Source organism: Protopterus annectens, chromosome 2.part0 (genome assembly GCF_019279795.1).
Source record: "Protopterus annectens isolate FY-2018-M chromosome 2.part0, PAN1.0, whole genome shotgun sequence".
NCBI lineage: Eukaryota > Metazoa > Chordata > Ceratodontiformes > Protopteridae > Protopterus > Protopterus annectens.
In genome coordinates, this window is record NC_056728.1 from 817,574,816 (window position 1) to 817,599,091 (window position 24,276).

At 44.6% G+C, this 24,276-nt stretch overlaps 1 protein-coding gene across 6 annotated transcripts in view; it reads left to right on the forward strand.

Annotated features, from left to right (window-relative positions):
* Nucleotides 1-24,276, forward strand: part of KDM4C (lysine demethylase 4C) — a 3,520,425-nt gene that overhangs the window by 68,468 nt on the left and 3,427,681 nt on the right. For all 6 annotated transcript variants that reach the window (XM_044061093.1, XM_044061091.1, XM_044061094.1 and 3 more), the window contains exon 2: nucleotides 21,870-22,040. In XM_044061093.1, coding sequence (XP_043917028.1) covers nucleotides 21,897-22,040 — 144 coding nt within the window. In that variant the 5' untranslated portion in view covers nucleotides 21,870-21,896. The remainder of the gene's footprint in view (nucleotides 1-21,869; nucleotides 22,041-24,276) is intronic.

Consider the following 24,276-nt stretch of genomic DNA (forward strand, 5'->3'; position numbering starts at 1 on the left):
TGCTGCTGCCCACAGCTCCATTCATTGGAGAGTTTGAGATGGAAACACTCAACATGTTATTTGGAGGTGGGAATAATGCATAAAGACACAGAGAGAACATGCAAAGTCCAAACAGGCATTGGCTGAAGGTCAGGATCAAATCCTGTACCTTGTGCGTGGGAGGCGAAGACCATTATGCCAGTAGCAGCTGAAAATGTTGCCTGTCTGATTTCAATTCTAGTCAACAGATACATCCAAGAATCATAATTTCCTTCCCTATGTAAAACAAATTCCATATCCTTCCATTGCACAAGGGGAATCCACCAAAATCTGTAAATTTAGACCTCATACAGTCTTATGTCCCATATCTAAATTACGGGAAAAATCTGTGCAAAAACTGCTTTTAAAATGCCTTCCAGAAGAAAAGTTCATTACCCAGACCCAACATAGCTTCCAACCCACACATGGCATCAACACTGCTCTTCTATGTTTCTCAGAAGCTGTCAACAAAACCAAAGAAAGTAGTAAACTAGTATCTGCACTATTCCCAGATCTCTCAAAAGCATTCAGCATGGTCTGCATACCAAACTCATCCATCAGATGTCAGCCTGTGCTTATTACACACACTGAACTGTTTCAAAAACTACTTATCTGATAGTAATCAGTCAGTCAAATGGCAGCTCACTCTTTTACCCTTCCTCCCTACTCCCTGTCACTACAGGAGTGCTACAGTTCTCTATCCCTGGACTTTGCTCCTTAATACTCTCACTAATGCACTGCACACATCCACTTTGCAAGCCTTTTTAATGCATTATGCAGATGACTCACCAGTTATATGGTCATCAGGTGACATTACACATCTCCCACATATAACCCAAGAAGTATTTACTTCAACCAAAAAATGACTCCAATTTCAACTCTTGCTAAACCTAAAAAAATAAACTGTCACTTTTCTTCCCCAAACCCTTCTTGCATCAAAAAGCAATTTCAGTATTTACTTCCTCAACAATTGCCTTCGCTGAAGGTTGGGCATCAGGCTGGCAACTCGGCACCATAAAAATCGACTGCCAATCATTAGTGGACCGGAGTTCCGCTGTGGTGACCCCTAACCGTGGAAAAAGCTGAAAAGACAAACTTCCTCAACAATACAGCCATCAAAGTTACCTCTTACACAAAACTGTTATGATAATCGACCATTGCCTCAAATTCAATCTGCATATCCAAGCTTCTGTACAGAAAACCCATCAAAAACTTGGCATGCTATATAGATCTAAAAGTTTCCTCGTCAGATCAACTTAAAATACCCAAGCCACTACCTACCTTCTCCCTTCCCATCTCTGTGGTAGTCCCTTACTAACAAACCTCCAGGCATCTCAAAGTAACTGCTTTGTCACCTCTTCCACTACCTGCCTCACTTAAAAAATGTAATTTCTGCTAATATTTGTTGCCAGAATCTAGAATATTAGATCCTACCTAAAAATTGTATAGTATTGTGTGAAGTGTTTTCATGTGATTATCTTCTTAATATTATGTATGTACATGTCATGTATATTAAATGTCATCTTGCTTTCTGGAGCTTTTGTCCCAGGACCTCTACTGATAATGGACAACTCACCCAGATGGACTTTTCTGGTAAACAAATGTCAAACAAATAAATAAAGACAGGATGCGTAATAAATGTAGTGATTGAAGAAACAACGGAACATTTATAAAAATTTATTGTAGAGTGCACAAAATATGGCAATTATGTAGAATGGAGTTCAAAAAAGTATATGTGAAAATATAAGTACGAATAAAGTAGTGTGTGTGGATATTATGAAAGAGTAGAGAATAAAAAAAAGTAAAGGAGTTGGACTGATTTGTAGTAAGCTGTTTTTCCATTTCCAAAAGATTTGCTGTCAGTTTAAGTGACCCCTTACAAAGCAAGTCTTTTAGAATCTGGCCAACAGATTAAGCCTGTTTACAGGTAGGCCTTACCCTAAGAGCAAGTCTTTTGGAATCGGGACAGACTTAAACTAAGGTCAATTCGCTTGAAATCTGGCCCATTATTTGGATCATTTGGAACTTGAGGTGTAAGAGTATAATGTATAATCAAATATATGGAATGGATGGAATGTTGTGAATAGAATAAAAAATGGAGGTGGGGTAATGGTTGGGGGGGTGAGGGAAAATATTTATTTTCACTTTTTATTGTTTCGTGTGGTTTATTTTTTATATTTTGATGGTTTCTGAAATAAGATTTTGTATGAATTTGTGATGTACTGTATGTGGTGATTGCTTCCAACACCAGAGCTGCTGGAAGTTCTAGGGCCTTTTGTAACACAGTATACTCTAGAGGGAATCTTGAGGCAGCAGTTTAGTCATTAGTGCACACTTCCACCAAGTGTTATAAGTCTGACTTGTTTTCCAGAGCTTGGATAGGATTGATTTTTTTGTTTGTTTGTTTTGTTTTTGTTTTTTTGCTAAATCCGAGCTCTACTACATTTTGCACTGTTATAAAGCTTTTTTTTATTGTTTCACTGCATTTATGTACGGTTTTATACTGTTTTAATATTACTTAACTGTAAACTGCTTTTTCATACTGAGAGTTGTATTTTCTGTGACTACTCTATCCGAGCTTTTCTGTGCATTTTTGTCTGTTTACAGTTAAAAGCATTCTCAAGTCTGCTCCTTGATCTGTATAAAGCTTTCATTTAGTGGCTACAGCTAGGAATCGTAATTTTTTCTACCCACCGTCCCTAGTGTTGTGTGTTCTTATACTTGGTGGCTTTGCAGTTGCCCGCCCATAATGTATATTTGATCTGTGACACTCCTCCCAGTCTAGTGTCATTAGTTCACTCAATCTAATAGAGAACATTTGTGAAGGCCAACCCACTCAGATTCTTAACGTTGAATTAACTTCTGTTCCAGCTTTCTCCATTTCCACTTTACTGTAAAAAAAAAAAAAAAAATTCTAAGCTTGCTTCCCCCATTTCCTGTGGCAGGTCAGATACAAAATTGCTGTGTCCAGGACTGTTTATGAGCTCCTAAGCCCCACCCCACCCCACACTTAACTGGGGTTAAACTATTCCTGGCGCCATAACGTCTGTTCTTCAAAATTTCCCTTGCAACTAGCCAGCTTTTTAGTTTTAGCACTCATCTGTTTCTTTGATCTCAGCACTTGTTCAGAACTCATTGTAAACACTAAATAAGTTACAAATTACTACAGCACTCAACTTTCCTCACTTGTCTAAAGGAAAACAGTTTGTAGTACTTAATAAATAAGCACCTATTCAGGCATGTCTAAAGGTCAGCTCCCAGTGTTTTCTCCTGTCTACCAGATGAATCTGGGCATCTTGGGACAATGCAGCAATTGCCTCATGTACACAGACAACCCTCTCCTCCTACCACCCAACACTATGACCTGTGAGAGATGCACTTGTATAGCCAAACTGGAAGCAAACCACTCTTCATCAAAGACTGGCCTAGACAGTCAAAAGGAGAAGGTAAACGCTTGCACTGCACCACACTCATTACATAGTCCCTGAAAACCTACACCACCAAAACACACACACAAAAGCACAAAACACACACCTACCTTCGTGGAGGCTCTCAGTACAAGTCTGCCCAAACAACAGAGACCTCCAAAGCAGAAATGCAAGCAACCTCCACCCCCCCCCAACACAACCCAAATGACACATAGCCCACATACTCAGTGCGCCAATCAACTACAGCCCATAAGGCATAACATACCCAACACTCTAGTCATAGGTGACTCTATAGTCAGGCACACTAATGTTCCACTCTCACCAGGCTAAACAAGGAAAAAGTTACTGTCAGCTGCCTGTCAGGTGCCAGGATCCGCCACACAACACACTCACTCAGGTCACTCCACAACAAGTACAAATATGACTCTGTCGTTGTCCATGTTGGTGTGAATGACCTGAGACATACCTCCCTGGACTACATGAAAAGAGACATGGAGGAACTCCCCGATCTTGTAGCCCAGGCCGGTATGACCCTAGCCCTGACTAGCATCCTGCCATCACCCAGAATGACACCACAGTACAAGGATAAAATGATTGACTTTAACAATTGGCTAAGCTTCTGGTGTCATTCTAAGGGAATCCAGTATCTGTCTGCCTGGGATGACATGATCGACAGACCACGCTGCTTTGCCAGAGATGGCCTGCACCTGTCACCCTTGGGATTCCGGATACTGGCAAAGGCTCTTGCCACCCCTATAGTGCCTTTTTTAGGCACGGTTCAAATGACAAATTCACCACCGTAACTGTTACAAGCAAGCAAAATCTGAGGGTAATGCTACTCTGTGCTAGAAGTCTAAACCTCAAAATGCACTCACTCAAGGCACTCCTTAAAATGGAGAACATTGACATCTGTGCAGTGGCAAAGACCTGGTTCAAAGCTCCAGAGAGCACCCTTGCATTACCAGGCTATAATTCATACCACACCTTTCTGCCACCAAACCCGGACCGAAACACTAAAGGTAGAGGCGTGTCCATATTCATTAAGGATATCCACACCTCCAAGCTAGTTGCTCAGCATAATGCATCCGAGATTATCCAAGTTCAACTAACTCTGGGCAAAACCGCAATCCAGATTGTAGCTTGCTACAGACCCCCCACCATGCCCCAGGATTCCCACTCCTCTTTTCTCGATACACTGGAAAATATTAAGGTACAGCCCAACACTCTAATAATGGGTGATTTCAACTACCCTACCATTAACTGGGAAAACTCATGTACCAATTCTCTTGCTCAACGTTTTCTGGAAATCATCGATTCCAACGCCTTGGATCAACTTATTCACACCCCCACCAGGGGCAGCAGTGTCCTGGACCTGGTCATCACCAACATGGGTGACCGGTGTTCCACACCAGAGGTCAGATCTGACTACAGGCTAATCACTCTAGACATCCACATCCCGCTCCCACCCCCCATTAGGAAAACAACCGTAAAAAATTTCTCCAAAGCCAACTTCACGCTTCTTAAGACAGAAGTGGCAAACTTCACAACACCCATGCAAATGGACAATAGAGGTACGACTGCTGAATCCTGCACAAATGCACTTTATAAGCACTTACATGACTGCATGGATCATGCTATCCCTAACCGAACCAAGATGCTATCCTCCAAAGAAAGGAAGTCAATCTGGTGGTCTTCTGCCATAAACAAACTCTACAACAGAAGAAAGAAACTGTTGCAAAAAAAGAGTAAAATCCCATGATTGGAGGAACTCCCTGGTCAGCCTCAGTAAGAAGCTGAGATACCTCATAAAATCCTCCAAAGCTTGTTATGAAAACAAAAGTGCCACTGATTCTAAAGACAACCACAAAGCATTCTATAGCTATGTCAAAAATCTCAATGGCAACACTCAGATCTGCTCTGAGTTACAGCACAATGACACTAAATATACAGAGCCAACTGATATTGCCAACATCCTGGCAGATAGGTTCAGTGCTAACTTTACCCCCCCTCTCACCCCCTAAAGGGCCCATCTTTATACCGGAAGAATGCAAAATTCCTGTAATCACAGCTGCACAGGTAAAAACCTCACTCTCCAAAGCCAAGAGCGCAGCATCCATGGGACCTGACAACATCCCAGGCTGCTTTCTACATGAACTACAGAATGAACTGGCACCCCACCTAAGTACCATGTTCAATCATAGCCTCACCTCAGGCTTTGTGCCCATTGAATGACACACCGCAACAGTTATCCCACTCCACAAAAGGGGGGGCCACAACAGACCCTGGGAACTACCGCCCCATTAGCCTGACAAGCCTTGTCTGCAAGGCCATGGAACGTATCATCATGGTACTCATAAACAAAGACATTGGAGATCTCCAAACTCTGGACCCCACACAGTTTGGGTTTGAAAAAGGCAGATCATGTCTCCTAAACCTGATAGACTTCTTTGAAGTTGTCACCAAAGCCATAGATGAGGGTAAGGTGGTTCACACAGCCTATCTAGATCTCGCCATGGCGTTCGACACCATCCCCCACTCTGGAATTATAGATAAACTCACTAAACTAGGTGTAAATCTCTATGTCACAAGATGGGTTGCCAACTGGCTTACTGAACCCACACTGTGAAAGTAGCAGACTCCAAATCGGACTTCTGACCAGTGACAAGTGGAGTACCACAGGGTTCAGTCCTGGGTCCTTTCCTGTTTGGTATCTACTTCTCTGAAGTACAGGCTAATACAGAAGGTCTTTAGCTAACTAAATTCGCAGATGACTGCAAGCTAGGAGCCATAATCGAAACTCCTAACGATGTGGACATCCTACAAAAGGGCCTCAATGAGACAGATGCCTGGTGTCAAAGACATGGTCTCAAGCTCAATGCCAAAAAGTGCATTGACATCCCCTTTGGTAAATAACTCTGTACCCATGAGCTACCACATAGGCGGTAGTCTACTTAACACCGAAAGTGTGATGAGAGACTTTGGGACACAGGTGGACAGTAGTCACTGTTTTGATAATCACAACCCCACAGTGGTCAGGAAATCCTTCTACATGGCACACCTCATCACAAAAGGTTTCTCATCCAGAAAAAGAGGTCATTGTTCCCCTCTACTCATCACTCATTAGACCCATTATAGAGTACAACGCCCCTTTTGGTATGTACCTCACAAGACCTCTACAACAACTGGAAAGGCTGCAAAAAAACCTCACAAAGAGGATTACTGGTATCAAACAGATGCCTTACGCAGACCGTCTCAAAAAACTCCAGCTTTACTCCCTCACATATCGCCTACTCAGAGGCGATCTCTGCCTAACATACAAAGCTATGTCAAACCCAGAGCTGTTGGGCATGCTCCACTTAAAGAAATCCCAATACTTCCGAGCTACATGCTGTAGGGACCTAAACCATGTCACCACAATAAACAGAACATGCTGGAGGGATAGATTCCTGTCCCAGAGACTTCCCATACTCTGGAACAGACTACCTATCTATGTCAAACAGAGCTCCTCATTAGCACTCTTCAAGAAAAATCTTGATGATTGGTTGGGTAATGGGCAGTTCATCACTGGGATCATTTCTGTGGTTCTACTTGACAGGGGCTCAGGAAAATAATTTTCTTGAGTGGCGAAAGCCAAGGTACCCTTTTGGCTAGGCTTGTATAGGCCCTAGGGCCAATAGCCTAGTACCTACCTATGAACCTATCTATATTCCAGGGTCTTCTGGACTCTGGCCCTGTTTCCTCCACCTTTTTTCAAGTTTGGAAATCATCCCATAAAGTTATATGCTACTTCAAAAGTGATCTAATGATCAACATATTATCTTGCTTAAGTTAAACTTAACAGTAGATGTTTGAATAGATCATTGTTCATAGGTAAATACTAGGCTGTCAGTCTGCAAACTACTACATGCATAGCCAATAACCAGAGGTCAGAATCGAACCCTAATCCTATACCTTGTATCTCTGGGGTTAAGACCTTAACCACTATGTCAACTCTCCCCATCTGTAGCTGTACTAATACCAGCCTTCCTTTCTCCCCTTTTTTATATATATTTTTTCTGTTTTTTTGTTATGCTGGGGTTGAGTCCCTGTAACTTGAGTTCCTTTTTCTGACTTGAAATTTTGCTGCATTTACTTTTTGTAGAGCATTACATTTCAGCATATCTCCCTAAGGCAAGGAAGTTCTGATGTTTTTGGCACCCATCCAGCCTTTATTATATCAGCTTGCTCATATGCTTGATCAGACGAATAGCGCATGAGAAGGGTGTCCAGGAGCTTTATTATACTGACATGACGTCTGATATTCTTGGCATGGCATTCCCCATATAGCTAAATGTCACTGCAACAGTGATCTGTTCAAACAGCTACAGTTATGATAAGTTAACTTATGTTTGTTTTATGCAGACATCCTCAGGCTGTGGCTTTAACCTGTTTTAGCTGATTAACATAAAAGGCCTGAACTGGCAGAATTTCTGAATCCCTGGTTGAGTAATCCCAGAAACCATTTCTGGTTGTGCAGAACTTGTTCATAAGTAGTTACTAGACATGCAGTCCAGGAGACCATTAATAAGCCTAGCCCAAATTCCCAGTTTCCGCAGAGCACTGTCTGAATAAGTGACTTGCTCCAAGTCATACATTTAGAAATGAAGACTGAGAGACTCAAACCCCATACCGCAGGAAGTGGCTTGTTAACAGCTCTTAGCCTTAATCTTATTTACAGACTGTCAGACTGCAGACTATTGTGAAGTATCCAATGTTTTAATAGCTGTCACTTTGATTATCATTTTTTCTTAGTCACACTAAAGACCCAGTGATGTGCCTTTTTAAAATACATGCATGTTTTCCAGCTGCACAGTTCATAAATTAATGGCATAAGAGGTACAGTCTTGCACCATACCTCTCAACCTCTTAGCAGCAGAAATCTGGACAAAGCCTAAAATAATGGGGGGACGAAGGACCCTAAATAGGGACAGATAAGTTGCTAGAATAATAGGACTTGTGTTGGCATACATTTTCTGAAGGATATGAAGTTTAAAACTCAAATGTGAGTCATTTATTTAATGATTTCAGTCATCAGTGATTTGCCAGAAAAACACACATTTATCTGCAAAAATATGGAATCTGGACAGTTGAGAGGTATGTTCTGCATTGCTCTTAGATTACTGACAAAAGGATAATCATGTAGAAGTACTGTTAACATTATTGCAACAATAACAGAGTTAGAAGACTCCTTAGAAATTTGTCTTACTGTTGCAACAGTAGCCCTCATTTTTCTTCCCTCTCTGACCCAACTCCTGGAATTCTACAGGTTTTCTGCATTTTTTGTCTGCCTTTCTGCATTGGGAAGACTAGAATGGATATTTTAAAGAGTTATTCTCTGATGCAAAGGTTGCTGTTCACTCAGTGTCTTGGTAGTAGTACCTTACTTGACACAATATTTTTTAATTGTTGATTATTTTGGGATTTTGCAAGCCTGATCAAAATGTGTCTGTCCCACATTTTGTTTAATTGCTGTCTAGTACATCATACATTTTAGTTCTAGCAAGGCCCATAAAGCTTTTAACCCAACGTTGATTAGAACTCTGAGAGTGACCAATATTGCAATCTTTCTTCACAATGTATGCTGTTTTCAGATGACAGAATAAAATGCTGATGGGTTAGAGGGTTAGGGTGACACAGTGGCACAGTGAATAGTGTTGTTGCCTCACAGCAAGAGGTTCCCTGGTTCAGTTGTTGGCCGGGGTGCCTTTTGTGCAGAGTCTGCATGTCCTTCCTGTGTTTGTATGGGTTTCTTTCTGGTGCTGCAGTTTCCTCCCACATTCCAAAGACATGAAGTAGGTGGACTGGATACTCTAAATTAGCCATAGGTGTGAGTGCATGCAGTTGTGTGGTGTGGAAGTACTACCTTGGTATAGATGTTCTTCGTGTTTCACTGTTGCAGTCATAACTGTAGGGTGTTCCTGCCGGCAGGCAGCCCGAGGTCGGCCAGAATCCCAAAGTCTGGGTCCGGCGTCGGCTGTATAAGCTAGTATCCTGACGTCAGTACGCCTTGGTACATAGCCCTCAGCCGACGCCATCTTCTCCAGTCTTTCTTGCCGTGCGGTGGAAAGCAGCTCGCAAAACGTTGGTTGGCGATTTTCGAACAGCGTATTTGGTTGTTGTCGGTCCGAAGTTCTTACTTCTCTTCTCAAAGCTAAGTACCCGTTGGGAATCTTTTCTTGTTCCTCCGATGTCAGAAAAAGTTAATAATTGTATAGCGTGTGGGAAACAAATACCTCATAAAGATTTCCACTCTTACTGTCTACCTTGCTTAGGCCCTGACCACGACGTTTCTTGTTGTCAGTTCTGTGCCAGGTTCAACTCTCGTACTATCAAGCGCAGGTACGATTGGGCTTTAAATTATTTTGGCAGACGCTTCAATTATAGAATGTCGTTGGACACTACCGGAGTTCAAAGAAGCGCAAAGACAAAGACAGGCCTCCGAGGTCCAAACAGGACTCATTGCAGCTGGAGCCAGCGTCCGGTTCGGCTGTCGTCAGTGAGGCGCTTTTGCAGCCCCTGTCGTCTGCCACTTCTGAACCGATGGCCGATACGGACTCCCATGGGGAGCCATCAAGGCCCACTATTTTAACTGCTGCAGGACCTTCGGACGTCGCTCCTTCAGATGGGTCCGGAACCGCTGTGCAGGTACCGGCTTCTGAGGGGGTTTTCAGGCCTACTCACATCACTATTTCAAAGGCAAAGGCAAAGACAAAGACTCCTACTAAGTCTAAAGTTCCAGCTCAAGCTGCTTCTGAATCCACTCCCAAGACACAAAAACAATTATTGAGGATGGCTGAAGATTTGCTTACAATGATTAGGGGTTCTCACCCCCCTCCTGAGAAAAGGCCTCGACAGGATGTTACTCTGGATTCCTCTGACCAGTCTTCTGTATCTTCTGTTTCTTCCTCTGATCAGGACTATTCCTTTCCCCCTTATGAGGATTCGGATGCTGAGGATTCTTTGCCCTCGGCCTCTCCGCCTGAGGATTTTTCTTTTGGGGAAACCTTGCATGAGATGAGGGAACATTTTCATTGGGAAGGACAGGAATATTCTGCTTCCAAAAAGAGGCTTAGAGAATTTCTTCTTCTTCCTCAGCATAGGCCTTTAGCTATCCCTCCTGTCTTGGACATTGTAGATGATGCTTTTTCTGAGGCTAATTTGAATCCTGATTCCATGCCTCCTGGTCCTTCTAAGCCTGATAGAGTTTATAGGGTTCCTGACTCTCATTTATTTTTATTTAAAACCCTGCTGCGGATCCTGAAACTATTTCTCAGGGCTCTAAGGCTGCTAAGGTTGCTACTTCTAAAAATCCTATTCCCTCTGAGAAGGATTCTCGTGCTTTAGACAGGTGGGGAAAAAAGGTATATACTTCTGCTACCCTGTCTGTAAGGGCTTTAAATTGCCAGTTTCATATGTTTAAATATCAGCAATTTCTTTTGTCTGTTTTAAAGCAAAAGCTTGCTTCCCTTCCTGCTTGTGCAGAGGATAAGGAACTTCAGGATGTTTTGCATGCTACTGAACAGGTTAACAAGCATAGCTTACATTGTGGTTTTGATGCTTTGGATGCTTCTTGCAGGGCTGCTGCCTCTGGTACTGTGATTAGGAGACATGCCTGGCTTCGTGAACAAAGTTTACCTGAACAGGTTAAGGCTAAGTTATTAGATGCCCCTGTTCAACAAGATGTTCTTTTGGTTCTAAGGCTGAGGAAGTTATTAAAAGATGGAAGAAAAGGCAAAGTCCATGCAGACTGTAAAAGATTTCTTGCAAGTTCAGCCTCCTAGATTTTCCAGGAATTAGCCCTCTAAAAATTGGTCCTTTCCCACGTCTGACAGGCCTCAAAGGGGAAGATATAGGCGCTCAGAGGTCGTGGTCAAGGCCAGACCTCTTACAGATCTAGACAATGGACTGCTTCTTCACCTAGAAGGGAGAAGACAGATCCCAATCTCAAAGAAAGCAAACTCAATGACTCTCGGTTGGGCTTCAGGACCCTTCACCTGGGCGCCTCTGGGAGGAAAACTGTCTTTTTACAGAAATTGGACTCATATTACCCAGGACAGATGGGTATTGGGCGTGATTTTAAAGGTTACAAGTTCCACTTTCACACTTTGCCAAGGACTCACGGTTGGCCAGATCTGCCAAAACTTCAATGGTCAGAGGCCTTAACTCAAGTGGATGCTCTTCTGGCCATGAGAGCCATAGAGCCTGTTCCACTCTCGGAAATGGGAAAAGGGTTTTATTCAAGGCTGTTTCTGGTTCCCAGAAAACAAAACTCATGGAGACCTATTCTGGACCTTTCTGTGTTAAACACCTTTTTGGAAATTCCAAAGTTTAAGATGCTTACTCTGCAACAGCTAATTCCAATGCTCTTTCAGGACGCCTGGATGATGACATTGGACTTAAAGGAAGCCTATTTGCATATCCCTATCAGACAAGAATGCAGGAAATTCCTCAGGTTCAAGGCAGGTTCGAGGCACTTTCAATTCTCTGTTCTGCCCTTTGGTTTATCTACTGCGCCCAGAGTCTTCACCAAGTGCCTGGCACCAGTAGTGGCTTACTGCAGACTTCAGGGGATTCAGATTTACCCCTATTTGGACGACTGCCTTATTCAGGCAGACAGCAAAGATCTTCTGCTTCAACATCTGGACTTTGTTCAACGTCTTCTCCTACTACTGGGATTCTCAGTGAACATAAAAAAGTCACATTTGATCCCTTCTCAACAAATGGTATTCTTGGGAGCCCTCTTAAATACAACCTTACAAAGGGCCTACCTCACTCCAGAAAAACAAACTCAGCTGGCTTCTACTTTCAACACCTTGGCAACTCTATCTCAGCTCACTGCAAGGAAATTCCTGCAGGCTCTGGGCTACATGGCTTCCTGCATTCTGTTGATTCCAAACGCAAGGCTTCACATGAGAAAGCTTCAGTGGTATCTGAAAAGTGTATGGTCACAGCATTACCACGATCTGGATATTCTGATTCCTCTGATCCCCTGCCTCCAGAAGGAGTTCCTCTGGTGGTCCAGGGCATTCACTTTAAACGAAGGAAAACCTTTTCGTCTCCCTCAACCTACTCAAATCCTAACCACGGACGCCTCGGATTATGCTTGGGGAGCACACTTTCTAGACAATTGCCAGCAGGGAACCTGGACAAAGGACCATCTTCACTAGCACATCAATCTGAAGGAAATGTTGGCAGTTCAAAATGCCCTTTTAGCCTTCAAAAACCTTTTACAACCAGGGCCTCTGCTAATTCGCACAGACAACACCACGGTAATGTGGTACATCAACAAGCAGGGGGGTTCTCATTCATACCCACTTTGCAGACTAGCTATGGGTTTATGGGACACAGCTCTAAATTTGAATCTGCATCTCCAGGCTCAATTCATTCCAGGGAAACAGAATCTCTTAGCAGACAGCCTGAGCAGAAACATTTCAGATCCTCACGAATGGATGCTAGACACCAACTTGTTCAACAGGATTACTGCAGTTTGGGGATGTCCCCAGATAGATCTGTTTGCATCCCATCTCAATCATCAGCTGCCTCGCTTTTGCACCAGGTCCTTCCACAAAACAGCATGGAGAGTGGATGCCCTGTCCTTCAGCTGGAGAAGCCTTTCAGCATATGCCTTCCCTCTTCCTCTACTGCCTCGGGTACTACTGAAGATAAAACAGGACAAGCCCAAGTTCCTCATCTTGATTGCTCCAAATTGGCCTCGACAGTTTTGGTATCCAACCTTAAAGCTCCTGTTCTCGGGGCCTCCTTGGATTCTCCCACTGAACCCTTCGCTTCTGTCCCAGCATCAGGGTCAGTTACTACATTCCAATCTCAAGACCCTTTGCCTGGCAGCTTGGCTCTTCAAAGGAATTTGATTTCCTCTAGTCTTCCCAAACAAGTTTTGGATGTTCTTTTGGAAGCTAGGCGGCCTAGCACTAGGAAATCCTATGCCTCTAAATGGAAGAGGTTTTCTATTTGGATGCAGGACCGAGGCTCTGATCCTCAGGTTCCTGATCTCTCCTCTATTTTGCTTTACCTTTCGCAACTTTTATCTAAAGGACTTTCCTTTTCTTCCATTAAGATTCATGCTTCTGCTATCTCTGCATTTCAGTTCTGATCCTCCTGTTTTTTCACATCCTTTGGTGAAGCAGTTCTTGAGAGGGGCTAAAAATTTGCGGCCCCCAAGGACCCCTCCTGTCCCTGCCTGGGATCTTAATTATGTTTTAGAAAAACTTACTTTGCCTCCTTTTGAGCCTGCTGCATCTTCAGATATTAAGTTTCTATCCTGGAAGACTGTTCTTTTGTTAGCATTGACCTCTGCCAGAAGGGTCTCAGAGTTGCAAGCTCTCATGGCTGTGGAACCATACCTTATTTTCCATCAGGACAGAGTATCCTTGAGGACCAATCCTACTTTCATGCCTAAGGTGATTTCGAAAGTGGCTTTAAATCAGACAATCCACCTTCTTACTTTCTTTCCAAATCCTCAAAATAAAGGGGAAAGGATTTTGCATTCATTGGATGTGCACAGACAGTTACGATTTTACTTGGACAAGACTAAAGATTTCAGAAAGTCTAACCAATTGTTTGTTTCCTTTGCCTCCAGTTCTCTTGGAAAATCTATTTCTAAACAAACTATTTCCAAATGGATTGCTTATGGAATCAGATTTTGTTACACTCATCATGGGAAACAGTTTCCAGGGACCATTAGAAGTCATTCTACTAGAGCAGCTGCTACTTCTACAGCTTTCCTCAGAGGAGTCCCTACCAAGGATATCTTGGAAGCTGCCACTTGGAGTTCTGTGCATACTTTTTCCAAGCACTACAATCTCCCTTGTTTTCTAAGTCTAGGGCAGGCTTTGCCTCTGCTGTCTTGCAGGGTATTCTTGCCTCCCCTTCTTCTATCTAAAGCCTCCTCCCCTCTACACTGCTTTGGGATTCCACCCTACAGTTATGACTGCAACAGTGAAACACGAAGAACATAGTACAGTTGTGTACACCTACCATAAATGTAGATGTTCGAGTGTCTTCACTGTTGCAGTCGGGTCCTCCCTCCTATCCCCTCTTTTTCTCTTATTTGTGGTGTATTTGTGTTTCCTTGTTGGATTCATTTTTGATTTGTTGGGGACTTCTGACATCTAGGGCAAGAAAGGCTGGAGAAGATGGCGTCGGCTGAGGGCTATGTACCAAGGCGTACTGACGTCAGGATACTAGCTTATACAGCCGACGCCGGACCCAGACTTTGGGATTCTGGCCGACCTCGGGCTGCCTGCCGGCAGGAACACCCTACAGTTATGACTGCAACAGTGAAGACACTCGAACATCTACATTTATGGTAGGTGTACACAACTGTACTTTCTAGCCACCTGGGAGTGTAAACCGTGGATGTGAGAGTGTTCAATCTCGCCTTTGTTCTTACACATGGGTTCGGAGCCGATCCTCGGCTCCGTGTCGGCCGCCTGCAAGCTCTGCATCGAGAAGAAGCTCAAGATCACCTAATACCCACAATCCCCCTCTGCCTTTACCTCGGATCTAGTTTGCCGCTGCAGCGTTCGCATCACTGGGTCGAGCTCGAGCACCTCAGATAAGATTTAGAATTTTATTCTTGTTTTTTCTCTGGTACTTTAGTGTTATAAGCTGTTTAATAATAAGTTGTGTGAGTGTGGTAAGGTATAAGGGAATCTCGGTTCCGTTAAAGTTATAAAACTTAGTCAGAGTTCTCTTCGGGGCCTACCACCCCTCTTTGGATTTGACAACCGGATTGACTACACTACTGGATTTGACAAATTTACCGGACTTGACTCTTTTTCTGGATTTGACTATCTTTCTAATTACTTTGACATGTCTGAAAAGGCCAAATCAGGGTTCAAGCGTTGCCAATGTGGTTAAAAAATGTCAGTAACTGACAACCATAGTTCCTGTGTCTACTGTCTTGGCCCTCTCCATCTGCAAGAAGACTGCTCTATTTGTCATTCTTTCAGTGGGAGGGTCATGACAGATAGGCGCAGGAAACTAATGGACAGGGGTTTATTAAAACCTTCCTTTCAGGAGGCTCTGGATGCTTCTGACCAGGCATCCAAGTCCTCGAAGGAATCGAAGACGTCGGAGCCCAAGTCATCGGCTCCGAGCTCTTCGACTAAAGTTAGATCACCGGTTCCACAGACTTGGGGCGAGTGTTCAACTGTTGTCAGTTTCCGAGCCTCGAGTCTTGGAACCGGTGATGGAGCTCCCTCCCTCGACACTATTGAGGTCGGCTCCGTCTTCGATTCCTTCGACCCGTTCTTCTTCTAAGCTCTCCGATATCGATGTGGACCGTGTGGTGCAGAAGTTATTCGAACATTCGGCCCTATCCAAGCTTATTTCGGTTTCCACCCAGTTGGTGTCGAAACTTGAAGGCCTCCCATTATCTCCATCCCTTCCTCCTCCGAGACCTGTCCAGTCTTTGGAGCCGGAAGAGGTTGATCTACTGATTGTGGAGCCCTCGGGGCCAGAACCGTCCTTTTCTCAGTCTGCTCCTTTCACCTCGACTCCGTCGGATCCGGTACCGGAGTCTCGGAGCCAACGGTCTGTCCTTGGTTCCGGGGCCGAGAGTCGAACCGACGTTTCGGTTCCGACTCTTCCCCTCTGGGCCTCGGCGCGGATCGATTCGGCTCCGTCCTCGGGGTCGATGCCTTCGGTGCCTGTCTCGGGGATTCTTCCCATTTCTTCGGAACAGGGAGATTCCTCGACTCGGGATCCGGGGGCCTTCGATCTCATGAGGAAGGTGTTGTCTACCCAGACAACCACATCAGTAGAAGCAGCCTCTCCTCCCCATAAAGGACCGTTATCTTCCTCTGCACCAACGGCCACATCCAAGCGTCGAGCACCGGTGTCTCAGCCACCCCTGGAGGTGCCCTCTTCCTCGGAGGCTTCTTCGGATGCTCCCCCCGAAGAGGTCCCTAGGAAAAGATTGTGTAAGAGGAGACACTTAGATTCTCCACAAGAATCTTTAACATCTGATACTGACTTGGATGAGTCAGAAGGGTCCCCAAAGTCACCTTCAGAAGATGTCTCCTTTTCTGACATCTTGGAGATCCTGAAGCAGAGAGGTGATTGGCAGTCCCTCCCCCCTTCTGAGGACGAGTCAGTCTTGCTGAAGGCATTTGGTGCTCGCCCTTCCTCCTCCTGGGTCACTCCGCCCTTCGATGAGTTAATGGAGTTGATTGCTCGAAGGGCGTGGGAGACACCTGACACGGTGGAACCGGTCCCTAGGAAGCCTAATAAGTACATCACTGCACCCCAAGACAAGGCTTACCTCACTAAAGGAGTTCCAGTGGGCGCCATGGTGGTGGCAGCGCCACGAAAAGGAGATGTCAGAGTCTTCCTCATCTGTCCATCCGCCTAACAGAGATTCTAGGACTATGGACAGATACGGGAAGCGCATTTTTAGTTCAGCGGCTTTTTCTATGCGGTCCCTGAACTATTTGACTCATTTTACACGCTTACAGAGGGATCTAGTCAAAGAGTTGGGAGATACCCTCCAGGGTACTACAGATGCTGCGGTCTCAGAGAAAGTTTCGGCACATCTAAATACCCTTACATCCATTGTTAACTCATCCATGAGGCTGATATCATACGCAGCCGAAGGATCGAGTAGGGCAGCGGCTTCAGCGATTGCTCTTCGTAGGCAATCCTGGATGCGCTTATGTTCATTTGCGGAAGCCTTCGAGTCTTCCTTTACTAATGCCCCATTTGATGGTGCCACACTTTTTGGCCCTAAAGTAAAGGAGACCCTTACCCGGTGTGAACAGGAGGGAAAGACTCTGTCTGCTGTCGGAGTCCGTTTTTCCACCCCTTCCAGACCGTACCCCAAAGGGCAACGTGGTGGGAAAATGTGGTTTCGAAAACCCCAAGGATCTTTCCCAAGCACACAGGGTGATGCCCCCTCTAGAGGCAGAGGAGGGGGCAGAGGTGGAAGACGCCACCCTGGCGGCAGAGGGGGTCCGCAAAACCAAGGTGACAGGGATATCCCCCCCTGGTAAACCTTTCCAGCACTCCTGAGAGGAGGCCCGACTGTCCTGCTCTGGAGGCAGTCGGGGGTCGCTTAGCTTTATACCCTCAGGCCTGGCAAAACATTACTACAGACAACTGGGTAAAAAGCGTTGTTACCAGAGGTTACAAAATACCATTCCTATCCACCCCCATTCTAAAGAAAAAACTCCCAGATGTACCACCCCATCTGCGAGACCCAGCAGCTATAGAAATTTCAAAGCTGCTAGAAAAAAAGAGTCATCCAACCAGTCCCAGCGAACCAAATAGGATTCGGGACTTACTCAAGGTTCTTTTTAGTTCCAAAGAAGACAGGGGACTGGAGGCCGATTCTGGACCTAAGCAACCTCAACAACTTTGTCAAAAAGGAAAAGTTCCGAATGGTCACGCTTCAATCGATCCTTCCATTCCTACAGAAGGACGACTGGATGTGCTCAATAGATCTGAAGGACGCATACTACCACATCAAGATGGCCAGGGCGTCCAGGGATCATTTGCGCTTCCGGCTGGGAGCCAGTCACTACTAGTTTCGGGCCCTGCCCTTTGGTCTGACCTCAGCCCCCAGGGTTTTCACCAAATGCATGGCAGTGGTAGCGTCTCATCTGAGGCGCCTAGGATTCCAGGTGTTTCCGTATCTGGACGACTGGCTCCTGTCTGCCACCACCAGGCGTCAACTGATACAGGCCAGGGATTACACCCTACAACTTTGTATTCACCTCGGAATTTCCGTAAATTTCGAAAAATCTTTACTACAGCCATCACAGCATATCTTATTCATAGGAGCGGAATTAGATACGCATCATTTGGTTCTAAGGCTTCCTATAGAAAGGATAGTCGCACTTCAAAACAACATTTCTCTCCTTCTGTCGTCCAAAAAATCCCCGGCAAAGCTGGTTCTGAAGGTCTTGGGTCTCATGGCAGCTTCTCTCATTGCGATACCATTGGGAAGACTGCACATGAGAGTTCTACAATGGCTGCTGTTTGCACAATGGTCATTCCAACAGCTACCTCTGACACACGAAATTCTGATAACAAACACATGCAAATCACACCTAACTTGGTGGCTTCAGACTTGCAACCTTTCCAGCGGAAGACCATTTGTGCTTCCCACTCCGTCAGCGACGATAACCACGGACGCTTCCCTGATAGGGTGGGGGGGCATATTTCAGGGACAGACAGTCCAAGGCGAATGGACCAATCTGGAGTACAATCTGCACATCAATGTTCTGGAGTTGAGGGCAGTGTTTTTAGCGTTGCAACACTTTGCTCCCCTTCTTCCTCTAGGGACTATTGCAGTTCAGACAGACAACATGTCCGTAGTCTGGTACATAAACAAGCAAGGGGGAACCAGGTCTTATCAACTATGCAGAGAGGCCATGAGAATTTGGCAATGGGCGGAGTCCACGAGTCGCTTTCTGATCGCAACGCACATCCCGGGGTCATCCAACGTCATAGCCGACAGGCTGAGCAGAGCAATACTGTTGCCTCACGAGTGGTCCCTCAAACAGTCAATTGCGAATATGATATTTCGCAAGTGGGGCCAGCCTTCCTGCGATCTGTTTGTGTCTCCAATGAACGCCAAATGCAGGAGCTACTTTGCCCTATTACCCCCTCCAGGGGAAGTCCCCAGGGACGCGCTGGTGCACGATTGGCCCCGGGTCTCCTGTATGCTTTTCCTCCTTTTCCCCTGATTGCAAAGTTTCTGCAGAAAGCCAACAACCTTCAGAGGACGATAATCCTCATTGCCCCATTCTGGCCTCGTCAAATTTGGTTCCCCTTTCTATTGCATCACCGCATTCGGGGACCTTGGATGCTGGACCCAGAGCCAGATCTACTGACCCACTCATCAGGAGTTCCTCACCCATCTCTCGAATCACTCCATCTAGCAGCTTGGCTGCTCCGCTTTCTAGCCAGGTCTGATTCCCTTACACCGGCGGTTCAGAATATTTTAGTGGCTTCTCATAAAGCTTCCACTACAAAGACCTACACCAGTAAATGGAAACGTTTCGTCTTCTGGGCTAATTCACATAATTTGGACCCTGTTATAGCCCCGTTGAACAAGATCTTGGAGTTTTTGACAGAATTGTTTCATGAAGGAGCTTCTCCTGCTACTTTAAGAGTACAATTGGCTGCCATTTCTAACTTTCATGTGGAAGAATGTGGTGCGCCTATTATGGCTCACAGACTTTGTAAAGCTTTTTTAAAAGGATCTTTTCATATCAGACCACCAGTTAGAATTCCTACATCTCCGTGGAATCTCAACCTCTTACTTTCTAAATTGATGTTGCCCCCCTTTGAACCAGCCTCAGTTTGCCCATTGAAATTTTTATCGTGGAAAACTCTATTCCTGGTGGCCATTACATCCGCTAGGCGAGTGTCTGAGCTTCAGGCTCTTTCTATTAAACACCCTTATTTAATTTTCCACTCTGACAGAGTATCCCTTCGCACTAATCCATCCTTTCTCCCCAAAGTTTGCTCCACTAATAATATTAATCAGTCCATTGAATTACCCACCTTCTTCAAAAATCACTCTAATAAATTAGAGTATATGTTGCACAAATTGGATGTCCATAGACAACTCAGATTTTATTTGGATAGAACAAAAGCTCACAGGAAATCTGATCAACTGTTTGTAGCCTTTGCTGACAGCAGAAAGGGTGTAGCAGTTACGAAATGAACTCTTTCCAAATGGCTAACTGATTGTATCACATACGTTTATGAGGCTTCTAATCAAACCTCATCGGTCAAACCTAAAGGACATTCTACGAGATCAGTGTCTACATCCTTAGCTCACGCAGCTCGCTTACCATTAGACACGATTTGTGCGGCTGCTACTTGGGCTAAACCACATACATTTATCTCTCATTACAAAGTGGACAGGGTTTCTAGGGATAGGGCAACCTTTGGTTCCACTGTGCTCAAGAACGTTCTCCCGTGAGTTCCTCAGGATCATGGAGCTAGGGACGCTACCCATGTGTAAGAACAAAGGCGAGATTGAACACTCTCACATATAGAAGTTATGTCCTTACCATAACGTTCCATGTGGAGTGTTCATCTCGCCTTTGTTCTTACACTCCCACCCTTCCCACCGTTAGGAAGAAAGTTCGATTTGGTGCCTGGTCTGGAGTATTCTCCTTCTGCAGTTGCAATAGTTGTATTGTATGATACACTTGTGTGTGTGTGTGTATATATATATATATATATATATATATATATATATATATATATATATGTATATATGTATATAGATGATCCTATCATTATGTAAAGTTTTGGTATGTGTGTGTGCTCTCTTTGGCTGGTTTGCTTGCAAACTAGATCTGAGGTAAAGGCAGAGGGGGATTGTGGGTATTAGGTGATCTCGAGCTTCTTCTCGATGCAGAGCTTGCAGGCGGCCGACACGGAGCCGAGGATCGGCTCCGAACCCATGTGTAAGAACAAAGGCGAGATGAACACTCCACATGGAACGTTATGGTAAGGACATAACTTCTATTTCTAGATGATTGTCACTGTTGAAGTGATACGCTGACCCCATGTGCAAAAATGGGAAAAGGGGGCTGTGGATGGATGGGTTACAATGAACAAGAAAGAAAGGAAACACAAACAAGGCAATGTTGTTTAATAGTAGTCTGGGAACAGCTTTAGCTAATTCTAAAAAAAAAAAAAAAAAAAAAAAAAAAAACTGCAAATGCTATTTAATAAAACAGCAAAGCAAATGTAAGTTGAGCTGTCAGCCTTTTTTCTCAATAATTGGGGTCTGAGTGGGGAAAAACTTCTATTCCTATATTTAAATTTTAGTTGCACCATAAAATCTCAACAGAACTGCAGAACTGTGGGTGAAGATGAAGATGGCCAAGGAAAGCATTCACTCAGTTCTTATAACCAGTAAGTCAGTTTATCTCATACAATCAAGTAATGAAGAGACTTTATCAGACTGGTTAAAACTAACCATGACAGCTGTATTTGTAACAAAACCATTGGTCGCATTACTTAATTAAATTTAAAGGTCAATAAAAAGCATTCCTAAATTTGAAATGAAAAAATATCAAAACAGCATAAGAACCTTTTAGTATGAATACTTCCTTGCTGATCTTCACTTTTTCCCCATTTCTGCAGTCTTGTTGAGTTTTTTATTTGTATAATTTTGCTTGACTACTAGCTTAGGATGCTTTAGAACATCCATGCTTTCTGCCTCAGACAATGCATGCTATGTGAACCTTAAACATTTTTGAGCTCACTCCAATTTGTTTTGTTTTCTTTCCTAAGTAAATGCTATTGAGTTTTTGACCTTTTCAATTAGCATTTTTATGAAAAATATTGTTTGTTCACAAAACTTTAAGATTTGATCGTTTTGTACTTTTTTAGACAGAGAAGAGTCACGGTACCATAACAATGACAGATGAGGAGTCAGCCCCTGCACCAAATGCAAGCTGTAAGATCATGACTTTCACACCTACGATGGAGGAGTTTAGAGACTTCAACAAATATTTGGTTTACATGGAGTCTCAAGGTGCTCATCGGGCAGGCCTTGCAAAGGTAAGTGTCAAACTGGGACATTTTATCTGTCCTGGTTTAAACCTATTGTTATGATGGAATAACAGGAACTTCAGCAAAACTAGAGACTTTGTGTATGCTTGTAACACTGTAGTACTGAATTTTGGGAACCAGTAAATTTGGTAAATGTATTTTTGTGTCATCGTCTTATTGTTATTTTTTTTTGTTTGTTTTCTTGGTCATTTATTTCGTGACTGGCATAACCGTTTTCTTTTGGTAGTTTCTTGTTATACACCACAACCAGTGCTGTAGCTTTATAATTGTAAGTGTGGGAAGGTAACTATCTATGTTAAGTTGTCTATCTCGCCTTCATTCTTGCTGGTTGGGTTCGGTGCCGATCCTCGGCTCCGACTCGGCCATCTTCTAAAGCTCGAGAGCAACAAACTGGCTCGAGGTCTCCCCATATCCCATGATGCCTGGAGCTAGATACCCAGATCTCGTTTGCAGCTTCTGCTGCGAGGTTGCTCTACTGGCTCAGGTGGTATAAAACTTCTATATTGTCTTTTTTCTGTCACAATTTAGTAAATATTTAGAGTAGAATTATCGTTTAGTTATTTCCCTTATATTGTATAAGTTTTTGTAGCTGAATCCTTGTCTTTTCTCTTCAGAAACTCGTTTTACTTAGAGAGTTTCCCCTCCCCCTTCTACTTCTCCCTTTTTCCTCTAAGGTTTTCTGTTTAAGTTAGAGGATAACCTTATCTCTAGGTGTCCGTTTGAGTTAGAGGATAACCTTTTTCTTCTCTATTTCTTTAAAAAAAACAAAAAATCTTTTCTTATTATCACTGTTAGTAAGGCTATACTTATTACAGTTGTTGGTGTACTGTCGGTTCTGGTAACTTGTAGTGTATTGTTGTTGTGTTATTACCTTAACCTTTGTGTGAGTGTGTTTTTCCTTTGGGCTTGCCTGTCAATATGTCCAAGGATCCTAAGCCGTCCGGATTCAAGAAGTATGACTCATGCTTTCAGAAGATGTCTCTGACAGATGGTCGCACTTCTTGTGTTTATTGTCTGGGCGCCGTACACCTGCAGGACTCTTGCTCCATTTGCCATGCTTTCAGTCCAAGAGTCCTGCAGGAGCGCAAAAATAAATTGATCCTTGGAGGTTTACTTAAACCTCAAGATTCACCGGCTAAGGCTCAGCCTGTGAAATCTTCCAGGGCACCTAAACTGTCGGCTCCCAGTTCGGAGCTGTCATTGGGTGAATCTGTACCTTCCATTTCGGCTCCGGCTGGAACCAATGCTCCTCCCTCCCAGTCGGCTCCGATACACTCTTTGGAGCCTTCTGAGAGTTGAAAAAGGTCCAGGTCTCCCTCTCTGGAGTCGATACGCTCGGCTCCGAGATCACCTCTGCTCCAGTCGGAGCGTAGTCATCACTTATCCCACTCTTCTCGGTCCTCAAGACTTTCGGACCATGACTTAGAAAGAGTGGTTAGCAGACTGCTAAAATCGCAGGCCCTGGCTAAAATGTTTGCCAGCCCCCCTCACCAGGGGTCGAATCCGTCCACGTCTGCAGATATTCCTCCTCCGACTCACCCTTTGAGCTCGGAGCTGGAGTTCGTGGGGGTTCGAGTCGTGGAACCGTTGGCTCCGATACCTGCTCCTTCAGTTCCATCGTCCTCTCCGATCACTTCCATGGTTCCGTCCTTGGAGGGATCTGGGCGCCGAGACTCCCTTGTCTGCTCCGAGGAGGCGAGTGGCATCAGGCCCTTGTCCGACCCCGCTCTCCCCCTCGGAGCCTCTGCTTAGGTGAGTTTGGCTCCCACATCGGCCTCGGAGCTTTCCCCCTCGGTGCGGAGGGGGATTCTGATTTCTTCTGAACCGGATCCCTCTCTCTGTTCTGATCGTGATGCCTTTGAGGTAACGAGGAGTGTTCTGGCCCCTGAGCCAGTGCCACGATCGACCCCCTCGGCTCCTCTCCCTATAGTGCCTGCGTCAACCTCTGCCTCTCTTCCAGACCCCAAGTGTGGGGATCCAGCACCCCAGGACACCCCTTTGGGTGTATTTTCCTCTTCCGAGGCCTCCCCTGATCATTCAGAGGAGCCACCTCGTAAGAGAAAATGCAAGAGGGAAGCATGTTGACTCCCCTGAGTCCGTCACATCAGTTACCGACTTGGAGGATTTGGAAGGGTCCCTGAGGTCCCCCTCTGAAGATGTCTCCTTCTCAGACATCCTTGAGATGCTTAGACAGAGGGGGAACTGGACTGCCCTAAGCCCTTCC